The 17468-nt window shown below is 30.9% G+C and overlaps 2 protein-coding genes across 2 annotated transcripts; both read right to left on the bottom strand.

Moving 5' to 3' along the window:
• Positions 1 to 937: 937 nt before the first annotated feature.
• LOC139525277 (teneurin-1-like) lies at positions 938 to 5382 on the bottom strand. The gene is made up of 5 exons (XM_071320478.1): positions 5379 to 5382; positions 4251 to 4379; positions 2436 to 2579; positions 1618 to 1746; positions 938 to 1161 (listed from the first exon to the last, which is right to left on the bottom strand). The coding sequence occupies exons 1-5, from the start codon at positions 5380 to 5382 to the stop codon at positions 1076 to 1078; spliced, it is 492 nt and encodes a 163-aa protein (XP_071176579.1). The 3' UTR covers positions 938 to 1075.
• A 3011-nt stretch (positions 5383 to 8393) lies between these two features.
• Positions 8394 to 17337, bottom strand: LOC139525276 (25 kDa ookinete surface antigen-like). Its single transcript, XM_071320477.1, has 5 exons — positions 17328 to 17337; positions 10993 to 11124; positions 10177 to 10320; positions 9663 to 9770; positions 8394 to 8563 (listed from the first exon to the last, which is right to left on the bottom strand). The coding sequence occupies exons 1-5, from the start codon at positions 17335 to 17337 to the stop codon at positions 8394 to 8396; spliced, it is 564 nt and encodes a 187-aa protein (XP_071176578.1).
• Between the last annotated feature and the right edge of the window lie 131 nt (positions 17338 to 17468).

The following is a 17468-nucleotide window of genomic DNA, read 5'->3' as shown; positions in this document are numbered from 1 at the left end:
TTTTAGATTATAGCTCTTCATCTTTTATATAAGCTTTAGATTTCAAATATTTTGGCCACGAGCATCACTGAAGAGACGAAATGCGCATCTGGTGCAAGAAAATTGGTACCGTTAATTTTGTTAAACCTAACAACACCAAACTACACCCATTAATGGAGTAAACATTATCCAACACATACAATATTCAAGAGCTTACAGCTGCTACTCCGGCATCGTATAAGCAAATAAATAATAACAGTTTTGTAGATAAATAGGTAATGGCAACTTTACAAATAATACTGATTCAAACATGTTAAAAAGTCAATTATTTTAACCCTGAGGTCAAAGGGGGAACTTTCATATGAAGGCACATAAAAACAAACGCAGCCGATCAAACTGTGAGAAACTTTTGACTTTACTTGTCTTGGACATAGACGAAAAATTTAAAAAAAATTAAATCACAAAAATACTAAACCCCGAGTCAAATTTGAAACGAAAAGTCACTAATCAAGTGGCAAAATCAAAAGCTCGAATACATCATACGAATTGATAGCAATTTCATATTCCTGAATTGGTACAGACATTTTCTTATGTAGAATATTTTAAATTAAACCTCAGCTGATTTTATAGCTAGCAAAACAACTCACATGTATGACCGTCGCATCAAATTCCATTACATTGAAAACGATGCATGAACAAAACAAACAGACAGACACAATAAGTAAAAATGTCAAAAAAGCGATACAGCAACCAACATTGTGTTAAAATCTCAATCACTATAAAAAGTTAATTATAATGAAACCGATATTGTATTAAAACAGTTGAATAGTATTGTACATGTATAAAAAAATGATACAAATCTAAGCGCGCAATGCACTTTATTTCTGAAATTATATTTACTTGATACACTCAAGCGAATACAAGTACGTTTCGTCACTTACTGATAAAGTTTGCCTCAGTTGGATATTCTTGTAAACACATTAAAGTGACAATGGCTGAGCGTGTGATACATACAATCATAATAAAAAAAAATTTGAGAAAATTCAGAAAGACAGAGTTCAAAGAAAAAAACACTGTTATTCAAGTCCATATACATCTACATCATAACTTTGCAACGTAACAGGACGAGTATAGTTAGGATCATACACAGAAGGCTTGGTAACATTTCGTTTGCTCCATTACCTGGAAAGGAAAAAAAATATTGTCATTTGTAAACAATTTAAACTATTAATTGGTCTCTGTTTCTCTGCATTCAAATTTCAAAAAAACTCTGTTTGTACTGAAACCAATGATGTATAGAGCATTTGTCTCTTCAGAGTCGAAGAACTATTTACTTTAGAATCCTATTCGATGTGAAAACATTTATTCCACATTTTTCTACTACTACATATTTATATATGTATATATATAGGCTAAAGGTGTATTGTACTCAAAATTGACGTTCAAGATGTAATAATGAAATAAAACACGAGCATGACATTCTAGTAAATATAATCTGATTTCATTCACTTGAATTTTTCCAAAATAGCAATACATTGATTCTGAAAGTTTCTTAAGCATTACGTCTAATGTGTAGTATTGTTTTTATCGTTCGGGCTTATGTTTGTGAACTTTAAAATTAAATGAAAATAATCTTACATTCGCCGTTAAAGTCTACACCATCATCACACATACATTTGTATACATTGTTGACAAGATCACATGATGCATTATCGAAGCATTGAAGTTCATGTCCACTTTTATCACACTCTTCGTTTTCGGTCTTCCCTGAACAAGTTTGAAACATTTATACTGCTTTAATATTTAATACCAGATAGCATTGTAATTATAGAATTATAAAATAAACAATTTCTTCGTTAAGTACACTTTGGAGGCTGCATATATTTTTAAAACTGTCTTTGATATTTTATCACCCTCATACTTTGTTTGGGGTTCGTGTTGCTCAGAGTTTAGTTTTTGATGTTTGGTTTTGTGTGTGTACTGTTGTTTGTCGGATTATCTTTTGTTAACAATTGTGTTGTCATTTTGTTTTCGACTTATGAGTTTAATTGTCTCCCTGGTATCTTTCGACTCTGTTGTTAAGCAACGAACAACAAATATCAGTATACAAATGACAATGTATAACCGACTTCATCCTACGAATACTGTGAATATATACCATAGAAAAACAAAAAGTGTGACATGAATATCATATTCCTCACAACAGTTTTTTTTACGTTTTACGAGCCTGAGATACATTTTAGTAACCCCTGATTAGATTTTTCACTTTGAGTAAGCATATGAAGAAGATGTATTACAAGTTGTGTGAATATTTAACGTTGACCAATTTTACACAATCAGTTGAAGAGCAAGTTAAACTAAAAATTGCAAAATAAAAGTCTACCAAGACGAAAACACTAGTATAACATTATAATTAAACTTTAAAATTCCAGTGTATATCCTATTACTATACATACTGGGTAAGCATTGGTTGTTGCTGTTATAATGTGTTATTTTGCATCCACATTTGAAAACACCTGAATCATCCTTGTCACATTCTGCGTTATCGTCAGCACATTGGTCAGTAGATTTTGGAGGACAGCTAGTCTCTAGTCCAATTTCTAGAATAAGGGATACATCTACTACTGGAAGTCTTTAGTGACCTTGACAGGCTTTTCAGCCATCGCACGGTCGGTTAATTAGGAAAACATCATCGTAATTGCTTATTTGAATTTAATTTTGAATACAACTTGTGTCAACTTTCAGTATTTTTAACGGTTAAAATGGACGGATTACTAAATAATTGTTCATTCATTAGGATGCCTTAACGTGGTGAGTATCCAATGTTTTATATGAAACAGGTGTAAAATTTAACATATTTTTGTAACGTTAAAATACAAATATCTAAATTAGATATTTAGGAAATAAAAAAAGAATACAATAAGCCGTAGGAGTTGGATGTTTGGAGTAAAGTGTACCGAAAGTCCAGGGAATATTAATATATTTTCGTTCCTTTGAGTAAGGAATTTCCTATGTGTTTAAAATAGACTATATATTATTTATATTTTTTAAAACTTGATAGAGCAGATTTTAGAAGTGTTATTTTGGTTTTAATTTATGTGGTTAATATATAAATGTATTCACGTGAAATCCTTTGGTGGTTTACGGGGTGAAATTCCTTTGTACTATGCAAAGAATAGTTGAGCTGTCAGTTCATCGAAGATGCTGACAATAATATGAATATAGATTATATATTAACATATTATACAGTTTATGTTCGTTTACATATATATAGATGTGTTCGGCAATTTGTTGAAAATGTCAGTATTAATATTGTAACAAAAACTTAGATTATTATGTTAACTAACATTGTTTTCAAGACAGCAACCAAACTGTATTACAGTTTTGTCTTATTTAGAGTAAGGAATTTAATAAAGAAATATGTAAGATTAAGATGACCACGGCAAGGGAGAATTTAAAAAGTTCAAACAATCAAGAGAAGATGAAATGCACCAAACTTCTAGAGAAGATACAATGTACCAAACGTCATTAAAAGATGAAAAGTACCAAACATCTAGAGAAAATAAAATCTGCCTAACCGTTAACGTCTAAAGAAGATCAAATGTACCAACCGTCTAGAGAGAGAAGATAAAATGTACAAAATGTCTAGAGAAGTTGAAATGTACCTAGCATCTAGAAAAGATAAAATGTACCAAACGTCGATGGAAGATAAAATGTACGAAACGTCCAGAGAAGACGAAATGCAACAAATAGCAAGGGAAGATAAAATGTACCAAATGTCAAGAGAACAAGAAATGTATCAAACTTCGAGGGAAGATAACATGTACGAAACGTCCAGAGATGACGAAATGCACCAAACGTCGAGGGAAGATTAAATGTACCAGACGTCCATAGAAGACGAAAAGCAACAAAGGTAAAGCGAAGACAAAATGTAACTAACTTGGAGAGGATATTAAATGTACCAAACGTCATGGGAAAATGAAATGTAACTAACTTCGAGAGAAGTTAAAATGTGCCAAACGTCAAGGGAAGATAACATGTACCCAACGTCGAGGGAAGATAACATGTACCAAATGCGAGAGAAGGTAGGATGTACCAAATGTATAGGGACGATACAAGTAACTACACTAGTCCGACATTTTGAAAAATATGTTTCCTTTTTTTCGATACACATTCATTCAAAACAATCTGCAAAGGGTATTGATTGTCATTTTAGAACGACGAATTTTTGCACGTTGTTGTAAGTTTAGATAAAGACAAATTGCACTTACTAGGTTGACATATGCTTGTGTCTGTGTCTTTAAAGAAGCCAGGTTTACATTGACAAATGTTTTCGATGCAGTTAGTATTTGGATCACTGAATTCCGTTGTGCTTGTAAACGTATTTCCAGTGTAAGTTTCTGTATCACAATGTATGATATAAAATTAGGACAATATATTATTTTAAATATTATGATTTTTAGTATATACATTATACCATGCTTTAGAAATGTTTCAATTCCATAAGATTTTACTTTTTAAACGTTAACACGAATAATACAACGTCACTTGTGAGTCACTTTTTGTCTCTCTATTGAGACAATATCTAAAAATGATATTAACAAATTAAAACACCGAATCACCCTATGCAATACGATATGCCCTTTATCAAAGAAGTTTATGAGTATTATTCATATTGGGCTTTAATAATCATTAGATCCTTCTGCTTGAAATATTGGACTTTTTTTTAAGCGAAAATCGAAAAAATCAAATCTCCGGGCATATTCAAACCGGAAAGTCACTAACCAATTGGCGTGTAAGCCTACATTTAACTAGGCTAAAAATTCGGACCACGGTGACCTTTTATCGCTAAATAAGTATACAAGCATAAATTACGATTTTTTTAACTTAACAATTTAATTACCAGAAATTTGTTTCATATGACGTGAAAAGAAACCAGTAAATGTTTCCTAAAAAAATATATAATGCATTTTTTTTTTAATAGCGTATGTGCGTTGGTTGTTGAATGTCCATCTTTTTTGTTTATAGTCTTGTTAATGAATAACAGTCATTATCACTGAACTAGCATTCATTTTTGTTAAGGGGCCATCTGAAGCACGACTCCGGGTGCGTGAGTTTTTCGCTGCATTTAAAATCCATTGGTGGCCTTCGGCTGTTGTTTTTGATTTGGGTAAAGTTGTTGTCCCTTTGACACATTTACCATTTCTATTTTCAATATCATAAATTAATCTTGCGAATTAATAAATGTTAGGGTATTGTATTTCCCTGTGTTCATAAGTCGATGATACTTTTCATTAATATACTTCAGATTCAGATTCAATTCATTTGTGTACTAAAGTATACTAAAGTATACTCATATAATGATTCTATTTTAACCATTCAACTGTACAAATATTTACCCATTTCTCCCAGGCATTTATACACGTTGTCCACCATTTTACAATAGGTTCCCTCCGAACATTGCAGGTTACTACCATTTTTTATGCATAGTTCATTTATACCTTTTCCTAAAACAAATATACAATACATCATTTTTTTTCAACTCTAGTTAAAATAACAAGAAACTGTTGTATTGAGGCAAATATATCTTTGTTCAAAAAGGAATGAAAATAAAAATTATAAAAACTGAGTTTCTTGATGTTTATTTTCAAAACCATTAGTTAAAGTCCAATAAGTCGAATGCAACTAACATATAAGCAAACTATTTATTCCAGGAAAATGTTATTTAACTTGGAGATCGTTTCGCGTATATTCTAAAAAAAGGGTATTCAGTGTCAGGACTACTTATGGCATTCGTTTAAAAAAGGAACTGATATTTTTTGTATAATTCTGGATTCTTATTATCAATTTATTTTCACAGTTGATAAGTTCCATATGTTGTATGAAGAATCTTGTTCTCATTTCCATGTTCAACATTGTCATGAGTAATACATTACGTGAATGAAGTAGAACTTCTTACCCTTCAAATACACCTGATATCAAAATGTATTCATGTGGATTTGAATTCACTTTTTGATTGAGTATTATTTTTACGGTAGTATTAGAGTGAAAGATGTCCCGACCACCTGTGAGCAAGTCAATTAGAAATGTTAACTCTTGTTACACAAAAATGTATTTGATTATATTACTAGTATACCATTTTCAAAAAGTTACATACTGGGAATACAATCGCCATTTGAGCTCTGGTAATGCGTTTTTTTGCATAGACATTTAGTGATATCGTCAACATCTTCTCTACATTCAGCGTCAGGAACCGTACATTGATCATTAAACCCATCGTTTGTGGTATTTGCTGTACAACTACTTCCTAATGCATTCTCTTGAAATAATAAACATGGTCATGAGGACTGTCAAGAAGCGTTTGAAAACATTAAAAATGCACTTTGTGAAGCATAAATTTGTTGATGTAATAATAAATTGCAAACATGATTATGTGAAGAAGAAAAAAGTTTATACGGTTGTTATTTCATTATGTCCATCTTCTGTTACAGCTGTATATAATTAAAAAACGTAGCGTTATGATTAACCAAACCGATATATCGGCTCATCTTTAGTTAGTTGTACGTCTTAGATATACTTTATAACAACCAAGACATTTCTTTTACAGTCAATTTAGTACTGTTTTGCATCTCGTCAAATAATTCTGTTCTATGAGCATTTTGTTATTGTGTAAAGATGAAATAAAACCAAAAACACTATGAACAATCTGAAGTGACTGCAAGCGAATTTTCTAAACAGTACTGAATCAATAACAGTCGATACGTTTAAAAATCAGTCTTAAAGGAGGAGGTTTTGATAATTGAGTGTTTAAGTGTTGAAAAGCTGTTCAGATCAAAATGACCGTTTCGGATCAAAACTGGTGGTTTACTAGTGAATCACGTATATGTGTTTGTTTGTGTGTGTGTATTTGTGTAGGATGCCCACTTAGACAGTTGATAATCAAAATTAACTAAATTTACATATTGAGCTGGTTAACTATTTTCCATAAGTTTGTGCTTGTTGCCTAATATATATGTATTGAAAAAAAAAAATTAAATTCTGTTAAACATAGTGATTATAAAATGTCACTTTTTCAAATCAGTAAGAGTTTTCTACCTCTGACATACTTAAATGTAATGATAAAAACGAAACATAATTATGTGAATACACACTTTCTCCGTTTATAATTACAGTATCTCCGTCTTGAATTACAGCTTTACATAATAAAAACGTAGTGTAAAAAGTAAAATACCAAAAACATATCGAACACCGAGGATATTCAAAATGGAAATTCATCAACCAAATGGTATGGAAACCAACCATTAACTACAAAACATCGTTACTAAGTATACATGCATGCATTGCTTCAATTTTTTTACATAAAATTTTGATAACCAGAAACTCGTTTCATATGACTTTAAAAGAAAATTTTAAAAGAATAGAATGAATATTATTTAATAGTGTACTTGAGTTGGTTGCTGAACTTTCATATTTTTTGTTTATAATCGTTGTTTAATCTTTTAAATTCATAATTTAAATATAGTTTTGACTTTAAATTCCGCGGAATAATACATTTCATGGTATTGTCTCTTCCTATATCTATAAGCTGAAAATAATATCTTTCATTGATATATCTTAATATATTCCGGATTCAAATATAACACATTTGTTTACAAAAGTTTATCCATATATAATGATTCTATTTTAACATTCAACTGAATATATATTTACCAATTTCTTCCTGGCATTTATACACGTTGTCCACCATTTTACAATATGTACCCTCCACACATTGAAGGTTACTACCATTTTGTATGCATATTTCATTTATACCTTTTCCTACAAAATAATATACACAACATCGTTTTGTTTAAACTCTAGTTAACAGTTACTGTTGTATTGAGACAAATTTATCTTTTGACTGTGTTTACTCGAGGGATGGTTGCGTTCAAAGTTGTCTAAAATAAGCCATGCGCACTGTTAAAAAATTAATAAAAGTGAAAATTAAAATTAAAGATCGTTTCGCGTATATTCTAAAAAATAAAGTAGTCTGGGCCACCCACCTATGGCATTCGCTTTAAAAAGGTACCAATATGTTTTGTATGAATTTTGTGTATCCTTTTTATCAATTAATTTTCACAGTTGATAAGTTCCATATGTTGTATGAGGAATCTTGTTCTCATTTCCATGTTAAACATTGTCATGAGTAATATATTAAGTGAATAAAGTAGAACGTCTTACTCTTCAATTTAACTACACCTGATACTGTATCAACAAAATGTGTTCATGTGAATTTGGATTTTTTGTATTGAGTATTTTGTTTACGATTGTATAAGGAAGACAGATGCCACGATCACATTTGAGCAAGTCAATAAGAAATGTAAACACTTGTTACACAAAACTGTACTTGATTATATTATACCATTTACAAAAAGTTACATACTGGGAATACAATCGTCATTTGAGCTCTGATAGTACGTTGTTTTACATAGACATTTAATGATACCGTCAATATCTTCTCTACATTCAGCGTCATGAACCATACATTGGTCAATCGACCCATCGCTTATGGTACTTGCAGTACAACTACTTCCTAATGCACTCTCTGAAAATTCCAAACAATGCCATGATAATTGTCAAGAATCGTTTAAAAATATGTAAAATGCATTTTTTGTAGCACCAATTTGTCAATTTAATTTTAAAAAGAATACATGGTTACATGAAACAAAAGCTGTACAGAAGTTCTGACTAATGGGCTTGTGATACCCTCGGGGAATGAAAACTCCACCAGCAGTTGGATCGATCCCGTGGTTGTATAAACAAATCATATATATATATACCAGAACTGAAATTTAAAAGACACGCGTTTCGTCTTTAAAAGAATATATTACTGTTTCGCACCTGTTCAAATAATTCATTTATCATGAGTATGTTGTCATTATGTAAAGATGAAACAAAACCAAAAACACTCCGAACAATCTGAATTTACTGTAAGGGAATTACCTAAACAGTACTGAATTAATATCAGGAGATAAGTCTTAAAATCAATCGTAAAGTGTCATGATTTGATAAGTGAGTGTTTATTTTATTATTTTAAACTTTTTAGATCAACATAATCGTTTCAGATCAAAACTGGTTGTTTACCAGAAAATCATGTACATGTATATGTATTTGTTTGTGTGTGTGTATTTGTGAAGGGGCGAACTTTTACAGTTAATGATTAAAATAAACTAAGTTTACATAGTGAGCTGCGTAATTATTTTCCATAAGTTTGTGCTTGTTGCCTAGTAAATATGTATTAAAAAAACTTAAAATTAAATTCTGTAAAACAAAGTGGTTAAAAATGGCACTTTTTCAAAACAGTATGTGTTTTCTTCCTCTTGCGTGCTCAATCTTAGCCAGATTAAGTATAGAGTTCTAAATTGCTTGGTCATTTAAATGTTTAAACTTTTTATTTGATTAAGACTAACTGTTCAACATTCAAGTGTCAACTGCATGTAGAATAAACCCCCGCCAATCAGTGTATCTTAATATACTTCCTTTGATGTTCGTTACAAATTAAGGTTCCCCGATATCAGAATCTTATAAAAAAAAAATGATCAATATAATACCAATGTTTGTAAATCAGCTTTTACTACATTTGTTTATGATAATTCATACATATTTTATTGATAAATTTATAATTTACTAATTAAAATCATTACCATTGGCATACTGGCATTTGTATACTCCATCCACCTTTTTACAAACCATTTTGTCTAAACACTGCTTTTCATTACCTCCATGTTCGCATTCTCCATTCTCCACTATTCCTTTAATAAACATAACAATGATCACGTAATAATAAGAGATCGGAAAATTACGTAGTTAATGAAGTAAATGATAGGACAGACATCAATGAGATTTCCACGAGTGTTTTAAGCTTTATATTCCCATGTTAAAGAGAGGGTATGTCTTATAGTTTGCAATGCAGTAAGTATATCATATATTATTTTTGAAAACAGGTGAGTAAATTTGAGACTGTAGTAATCATCCATTGAAATTACATATATCAGTATATAGGTGTAATATATTACAAGAATGTCCCCCACAAAGAGCAAAAGATGTGTCAAAGAATACCCGATCGCAGGTACTTGAATCAATGTCATAGTACTAACCTGATGATACGAGGACGTAACCCCTATACTAGTACCTACTCTTTATTTGCATTATACTTACTTGGCACACATTTATTCCCTTTATTGTAGTGTGTTGTTTTACAGAGGCATGTGTAGGTATCAAATGCGTTTACCCTGCACTCAGCATTAGCATCAGCGCATTGGTCTAAAATTTCTCTGGAACAGGTACTCCCTAATTCGTATTCTACAAATAATATAGAAATAAGTATTAATTTTTATTCAATGATATGTTCATGATTACAGTACAAATAGTATTTAAAGCAGTTGAAGTAGTAGTTATCGTTGTGGTAGTAGTGGGGAAGTGGCGGTGCTCTATACAACAGATAGTCTCTGTGTTATTCCTGGAATGGTTAAGAACAAACCGAACGGTCATCTCTCCTGTTTAGAATACAAAGTTAAGTCGTAGCAGTAAACTATACACGACACTAGTCGCATAATACTGATAGAGTTAAGTTAAACTAAAAACAATGATTTTAGAGCATGGTTTTTAGATTTCTACGTTTGAATAGAATGAGCCGAAAATTTCTTTACAAAATTATTATAATAAAATATAGAAAATGCTAAGTAACAAATCAAAATTATCAAACAAACACGAACAGAAAACACAATGTAAAGAAAATAAAGAGTCGAAAAGACAAATATCGATATATACGTTTATTTGTCAATGATGCAAAAGACTTTAAATTGAACACCCGGATGTAGACAATTTAACTCAGGGCACCCTATCACTTAGGACAGACCGTTTTCGAAGTTGAAAGTCATTAATTTCGATGAATCAGAATCGGTTAACTGTTTGATGGAATAAGACAGACATATACAATACTAAGATCTTAATTTAAATGCAAGTTATACATACTCTCTTTACATGTATTTGCGTTGTTGGTGTCCTCAAATAAGCCATCTTTACATGTACATAAATGATTAACACATTCAGCTTGAGTGTCGGTACATTGATAAGATTCCGTACACTCGGCACCATTTGCTTTTTCTTTAAAAAATAAAACAAATGTATTCGACAGGATTTGATGTAAACAAGAGGCATTCAAGAGCCTGAATCGCTCACCTGCATTTTTTGTTGCTTAAGTCTTTCATCAATGATTATTGAAATTTTTCAATATATATTGATGTTTTTTTAAAGATTTAAAAGTCAGCATAAACTTACCTGCAATATATAAATTTTCATTGTGGGTATCTTAAAAAAATCCAGGCTTACATTTACTTTTTAACTTCTTGGGATTCGAGCTTCACTGATGGGTCATTTGTAGACGAAACGCGCGTCTAGCGTATATAGAAAAATTTAGTCCTGATATCTATGATGAGTTAATTAACATTCAATATCCGTACAGTGCGCATGTATGTCACTGCATTATGTTGTCTCAGAGCAGGGGTATCCGTTGGAGATTTCAATACGGGAATGATGAGTATCTGATTTACACCAAGATATTATTGTCGATACAAAATATGATAATTTTCAATAATTTAGTAAGGGGTCTTTCTGCATTTTGATCATATATTTTGCATAGCATAATAAATGCAGGGTATTCTATTTCATTTAACTTTATATTTAGGAAAATTGAAACAAATACTTAATATGAAATATAATAGTTTTCTAAATGCGTAATCGCATCTTTACGTCTATACAGGTATCCAAAAAATACGTAATACGTTATCGCTGACACAACTTCTTGAAACGGAATATTGCCACGAACGAAATACTTTCAGCCAAAGAAAGTAGAAAAACTGAACGTTTACATGCGATATCACAAAAAGTCATGTAAATAAATCTACAAAAAAATAATAGTCTCGATAATAAGTAATTGTCATTATTCTAGAATTCAATTAAAGTTATTGAGATATTATGACATTCCAGTTTAGAGGTAATGCATTGATGTCCCAGACCGATTGGCGAGAAAACAGTTCAATGAGTAGTTATCTAATTTTACAATCTAATCAAAATAAAGAACGCTGATTTCGTTATCATTTATATTTTAATAACATTGCCAATGTTATTTAATTTACTTTGTTATCAAAGCAATTTACATAGTTACAAATTTGATTTGCAAAAATGCAAAACATTTTCGCTATTAAAAATCATAAGTAATTTTTGCAAATCTGAAAGATGTATTCGTTTACTATTTTTAAGCAATTCTTTTTTTTGGCAGTATTGCAAATGCTTGTTGTTTTAGTTGAAGACCGTAACCCCCTCTCCCCCCCTAACCCTCCCTCTTTTTGCTTTAAATAAATATGGGAGTATTATTTATACTTTTAGATAATTATTTATGCATAATGATTTCACCAAATTTGATAAAAATCATTCACTGGCAACTTAAGAGATTTAACAAAACTTACTTGGAATGCACTTGTTATCACCTTCTTGATAATGTGTTTGTAAACATTGACAATGTTCTTGAATGCATTCTGTATTCTCAAGATAACAAGGACGGTCTTCTTTGCAAGGGCCGAAATATTCTGGTTCTGTAACAGATGTATGCTTAACATTATAAGGGACGGCCTGTCCTTAATTGTTCTAGATCACGTATATGTTTCAGATCTCAAAAAAACTGTTTAACCCCGCCGCATTTTTGCGTCTGTCCCAAGTCAGGAGCCTCTGGCTTTTGTTAGTTTTATATGATTACAAAGTTTAGCCTCTTTTATATGTATATCGGAGTTTAGTATGACGTCCATTATCCCTTAACTAGTATACATTTTTGTTTAGGAGCCAGCTGAAATGAGCACGCCTCCGGGTGCGTGATTTTTTCATTACATTGAAGACCCATTGGCGGTCTTCGGCTGGTTTCTGCTATTTGGTCGGGTTTTTGTGTCTTTGACACACTCCCAATTTCCATTCTCAATTTTATCAAATAAAAAAGAATAATATTATCATGATTATCAGGGACGAAATGAACTTGTTAAAGATTAAATATTTGTTAATAGATATGCGGCCGGCTATCTAAGGGACGTGATGAATTTGTTATTGATCAATTGTGTGTAAAATAAGTTTAAATGTCTGTTAATTCATATTCACAGACATTTAAATGTCTTAAGTCTCACAAGGGACGAGCTTACCTTTTTTCTATGATGAGAAATATATGGAAAGCTTCACAAAGGACAACACCTTGTTTTTTGTTAATAAATATATAATAATTAAGAGTCAGTCCTTATTTTTATTTAGATTTTATCTGCGTACAGTGAATCTAAATGTTTGTAGATATTTGTGGAAAATTAAGATTAAATTAACTCCCCACTTGGATAATATCCTTTGAGGAGGTGTTCCATAATTGGAAAAAACATATTTAGAAGAAGAGGAAGATTGGACCAGCTACCATTGTTTTGAATTAAAATTTAACATGTGATAAGCTTTACAAGAGACGATATAAACTTGTTCTAGATAAACGTATGTTACTAAATATGTTATAAGCTTCACAATGAACGGGCTAATCTGAATCTTGTTCTGTATTAAATGTCTGTTAATTCATATGAGTGGAGCCTCACAAAGGACGAGCTCACCTTGTTTTAGATAAATTGTATGTTAATTTATTCATGATACATGTTAGCTTTTAAGGGGCGAGCTAACCTCTTTCTAGATACAATATATGTTAATAATTGTGTCTTAATTAAGCTTCACAAGAGACGACCTAACCTTGTTATGTTTAAACATATAATTCATGAAGTTCAGGTGTAGTATCTATTGAAGTAATTACAGATAACTCAGTACTGATAAATTTTTATTTAGCACTTATAAAAGAAAAACGTAGTATAGGTGCTTGATGACAAGATCATGTTCCAGCCACCCAATGTCTCTCCGCTTCGTTACTATAACATCCCCGCTTTTATAATTCATATCAGTTATTTTTACACCATATGAATGCTATTATGCCATATTTTTACTCTGAAAGGACAGGTTTACTATCAACTTGCCACTCAGCTATAGAGCACCTATGGTTTGTATTATCAAGTCACATGCTATAGCAATAATACGTTCTTGTCAGGACAGAAACTTTTGTAATGGCCTGTATTTTTCAATATTGAAATTCATTGTGAGACATCGGAAATTAGAAGATGTGTTTTTAACGGAAGGCGAAAGATACCGAATTGATATCCAAGCACATACACATAAGTCGACGACAAAGCGCATTGTAATAGCATACAGGAACAAAAGCTCAGTTTATGTAAGTTACAACATGTATATGAATATTTGAATATTTGAAGATACATGCCATTTTGTGTTGTTCTGTTATCCCTTGGGGTTTTCTTTTTCAAACCATTTGAATCTCTCCTTCACTGCTACATTTGCATAGGTACTATTTTGTACTCAAAATCTGTGGTATTGGAAATTTACCTTTAATACTTAGTTCTATTTCTTACCTTAACAATTGTTATAACATTTATAAGGTACCTGTATTTTTACAGTACTTGATTTTTACTTAAAAATTTTGGCATAGAATTGCAATATTCCATGTTTGAAAATCAAACTTTCAAAATGCTGAAAATGTAACGGTGTAACAAAAAATCTGTAGTACTTAAATTTCAAGTACAAATCGAGTGCTGTAAAATACAGGTACATAAATATTACAATAATTCTAAAGTACATGTAACAAAATGGTACTGAATATTAAAAGTAAATTTCCAGTAATACAGAATTTTAGTACAGAAACAGTCCCTATGCAAAAGTAACAGTGTATTATTTACTTGCAAGTTGGCAGTTTCTTTATGCTACTGTTTTGTTAGTCACATGAAGTGCACAATAAAGACAATGACAGACACTTGTCTTTCTTACCTGTACTTGTACTAAAAATGAGGTCTACGAAGCTCATAAAACAGAAAATCGAAAGTACTGACAGTCGTTTCTGAAATATTTAATGTATTAACATTTTATTATCTATTACTTAAGTATATAATGCTTTTTCACTTAGTTATGGATTTAAATAATTATTTCCTATTGATAGCTATAGATTAAAAAATAATTAAGAAACTAAGGTTCTAACTTCCTCAAGCAACTTTGACCTTAGATGCAGTTTGATTATTCTTTGTGTTGTCGTATAGCTTCTAAAGATTATTTGTTTTTGTGCAATCTTGGCCTTTAAATGTTTGGTCCGAGCGTTCTTGGTGAATGTTAACTTGACTCATGCAAGCTCTTTGTACGCACGGAATTTATAAAGTGTTATCTTCATTTTGAGAATTCACTCAGATAAAATATGTGATGGAACTGTTTTTCCCCTTTCATACCTTTAGGTCTAAAATAAACAAGAATAAATACGAATCAAATGATATAAGTGGTATATATATCAACGAAATAATAGCAATACACCATCTATTGTTCATATTTCATAGTAAACTTCAGTTTAAATGACAGAAAATCGCTTTTAATTAGTTGAAATATTTGTGAATGATATAATTCTATATTTGTGTGTGTATCTTTAGGTTGCAAATGTAGTGGCGAATTTTCAAATAAATAAAACATACTAAACAAAATAATATGTGGTATGATTGCCAATGAGACAACTGTCCACAAGAGACCAAAATGACACAGACATTAACAAGTATAGGCCACCTTACGGCCCTCAACAGTGAGCAAAGCCCATACCGCATAGTCAGCTATAAAAAGCCCCGGTATGACAATGTAAAACAATTCAAACGAGAAAACTAACGGCCTCATTTATATAAAAAAAAATCAACGGAAAACAAAGGCCAACTTCAATGCCTTAATAAAATTTACTTTAATATGTTTTAATTATCTTTATCTATTTAATAATAAATGTAGAATTGACCAAATAATTTTCTTGTGTCTAATGAATAAAACATAAAGCAAATTTATGAAATATCAGGAATGATACATTACTATTTAGTGTTCAATTCCAACATGCACACAAAAAACATATTCTTCGCAAAGACCTTAACTCACCATTATGTGTTGGGTACTTCCAATCACTTCAAAAACCAAATAATATGTAGCCGATTTTCAAACCAAATGGAGAACGAGTATACTATTTATATATGCAATGCAAATTTCCCGCAGTACTAAAAGCAAAGGACAGCCATAATGACCATCGTCTATTGAAATTCAAACCTTTAAGCAATCACCTATAGTACTCGTCCCATGGCCTTATAGTAAATAAATAAAAGAGCATTCATAGGGCGTTCATTATTGATGCTTTCCCATAGGTATCATTACTTGACACTTCTATAATGTTTATTATAAATTACATATAAATTCGTGCTTACACCAGACCATTATATACTTTTTAGTGTTCCCATGGTCGTGTTATCTGTAATAGATTCTGACTTTTAAATATATGTGTATGAAAGTAACTGATATCCCAATGTTTTTAAATTTTTTTCAATTATCAATTGCAAATAAAGCAATCTAAAGACGAATTATATATATGTAATAAGTTTAAATATATGTTGATTATAGGAGTAGAGAAAAATAATTGTATAACTGTCGAATCCCTTGTCCTGTAAGATTTAAATGTTTCCGTATCTACGTCAACCAAATCTACTGTACTGTTTAAAATATAAGTATAATGGATGATAAGAATGTGTCCACATTTAATTTAGTATTGAACAAATGAATAAACGTTGAATGAATCATTTAGTTTCAATATTGATAATATATTTGTCAGAGCTTTTCAATTGGTTTATCGAAAAAATATCATAAAAAAATTTATAGCCGCGGTGAAACATTGTCATCGCATCCTGTAAAATCTTATACGATTGTTTATATATAGGATCACTGAATAATATATGATATTGCATTATATGTATTGTGTGCTGGTATGAATACTAGGTAAAATGCAACTAACACAAGATATAAACATAAGATATATTTTAATCAAATCTCCTGGTTTCATTGACAATTAACAACACAGGGAGGAACCTTAGCGTCATTGTTGTAGTGCTCAGGGACATTGTTCACAACCAGTAGTGAAATAAAATATTAAATGTTGAAAAAAAACCCAGAAAAGGAAAATCTGGTTTCGGATCGTGACTGTAACAAAATACAATCCATCTTCAAAATCTGTGAAAAAAACCCATGTTGTTTATTAACAGGCTGGAAAACAAGCAGAAAAATAATATATTTGTCAAACAATTTCAATGATAGTTTGCAGTGAAGAAAAGAATATTTTTTATTGTCACTAAAAAGTTCGACTGACTGGGCAAACCCACTTTTAAACGAATGTAACGACATACCTTTGCACATTATTACTCTTTTATTTTTAAGTTTTCTGTTCGAATCTAAAATCTTGGGCACCATGTTATTTTTTCCTTCAAAGGTAGTGACACTAAAAAAATTATTCTCAGCATAAATCCCATTAGCAAGATTCGCGTAAT

Source organism: Mytilus edulis, chromosome 5, assembly GCF_963676685.1.
Source record: "Mytilus edulis chromosome 5, xbMytEdul2.2, whole genome shotgun sequence".
NCBI lineage: Eukaryota > Metazoa > Mollusca > Bivalvia > Mytilida > Mytilidae > Mytilus > Mytilus edulis.
The sequence above is the reverse complement of the archived record's forward strand: the minus strand, read 5'-3'. Positions and strand labels throughout refer to the sequence as shown.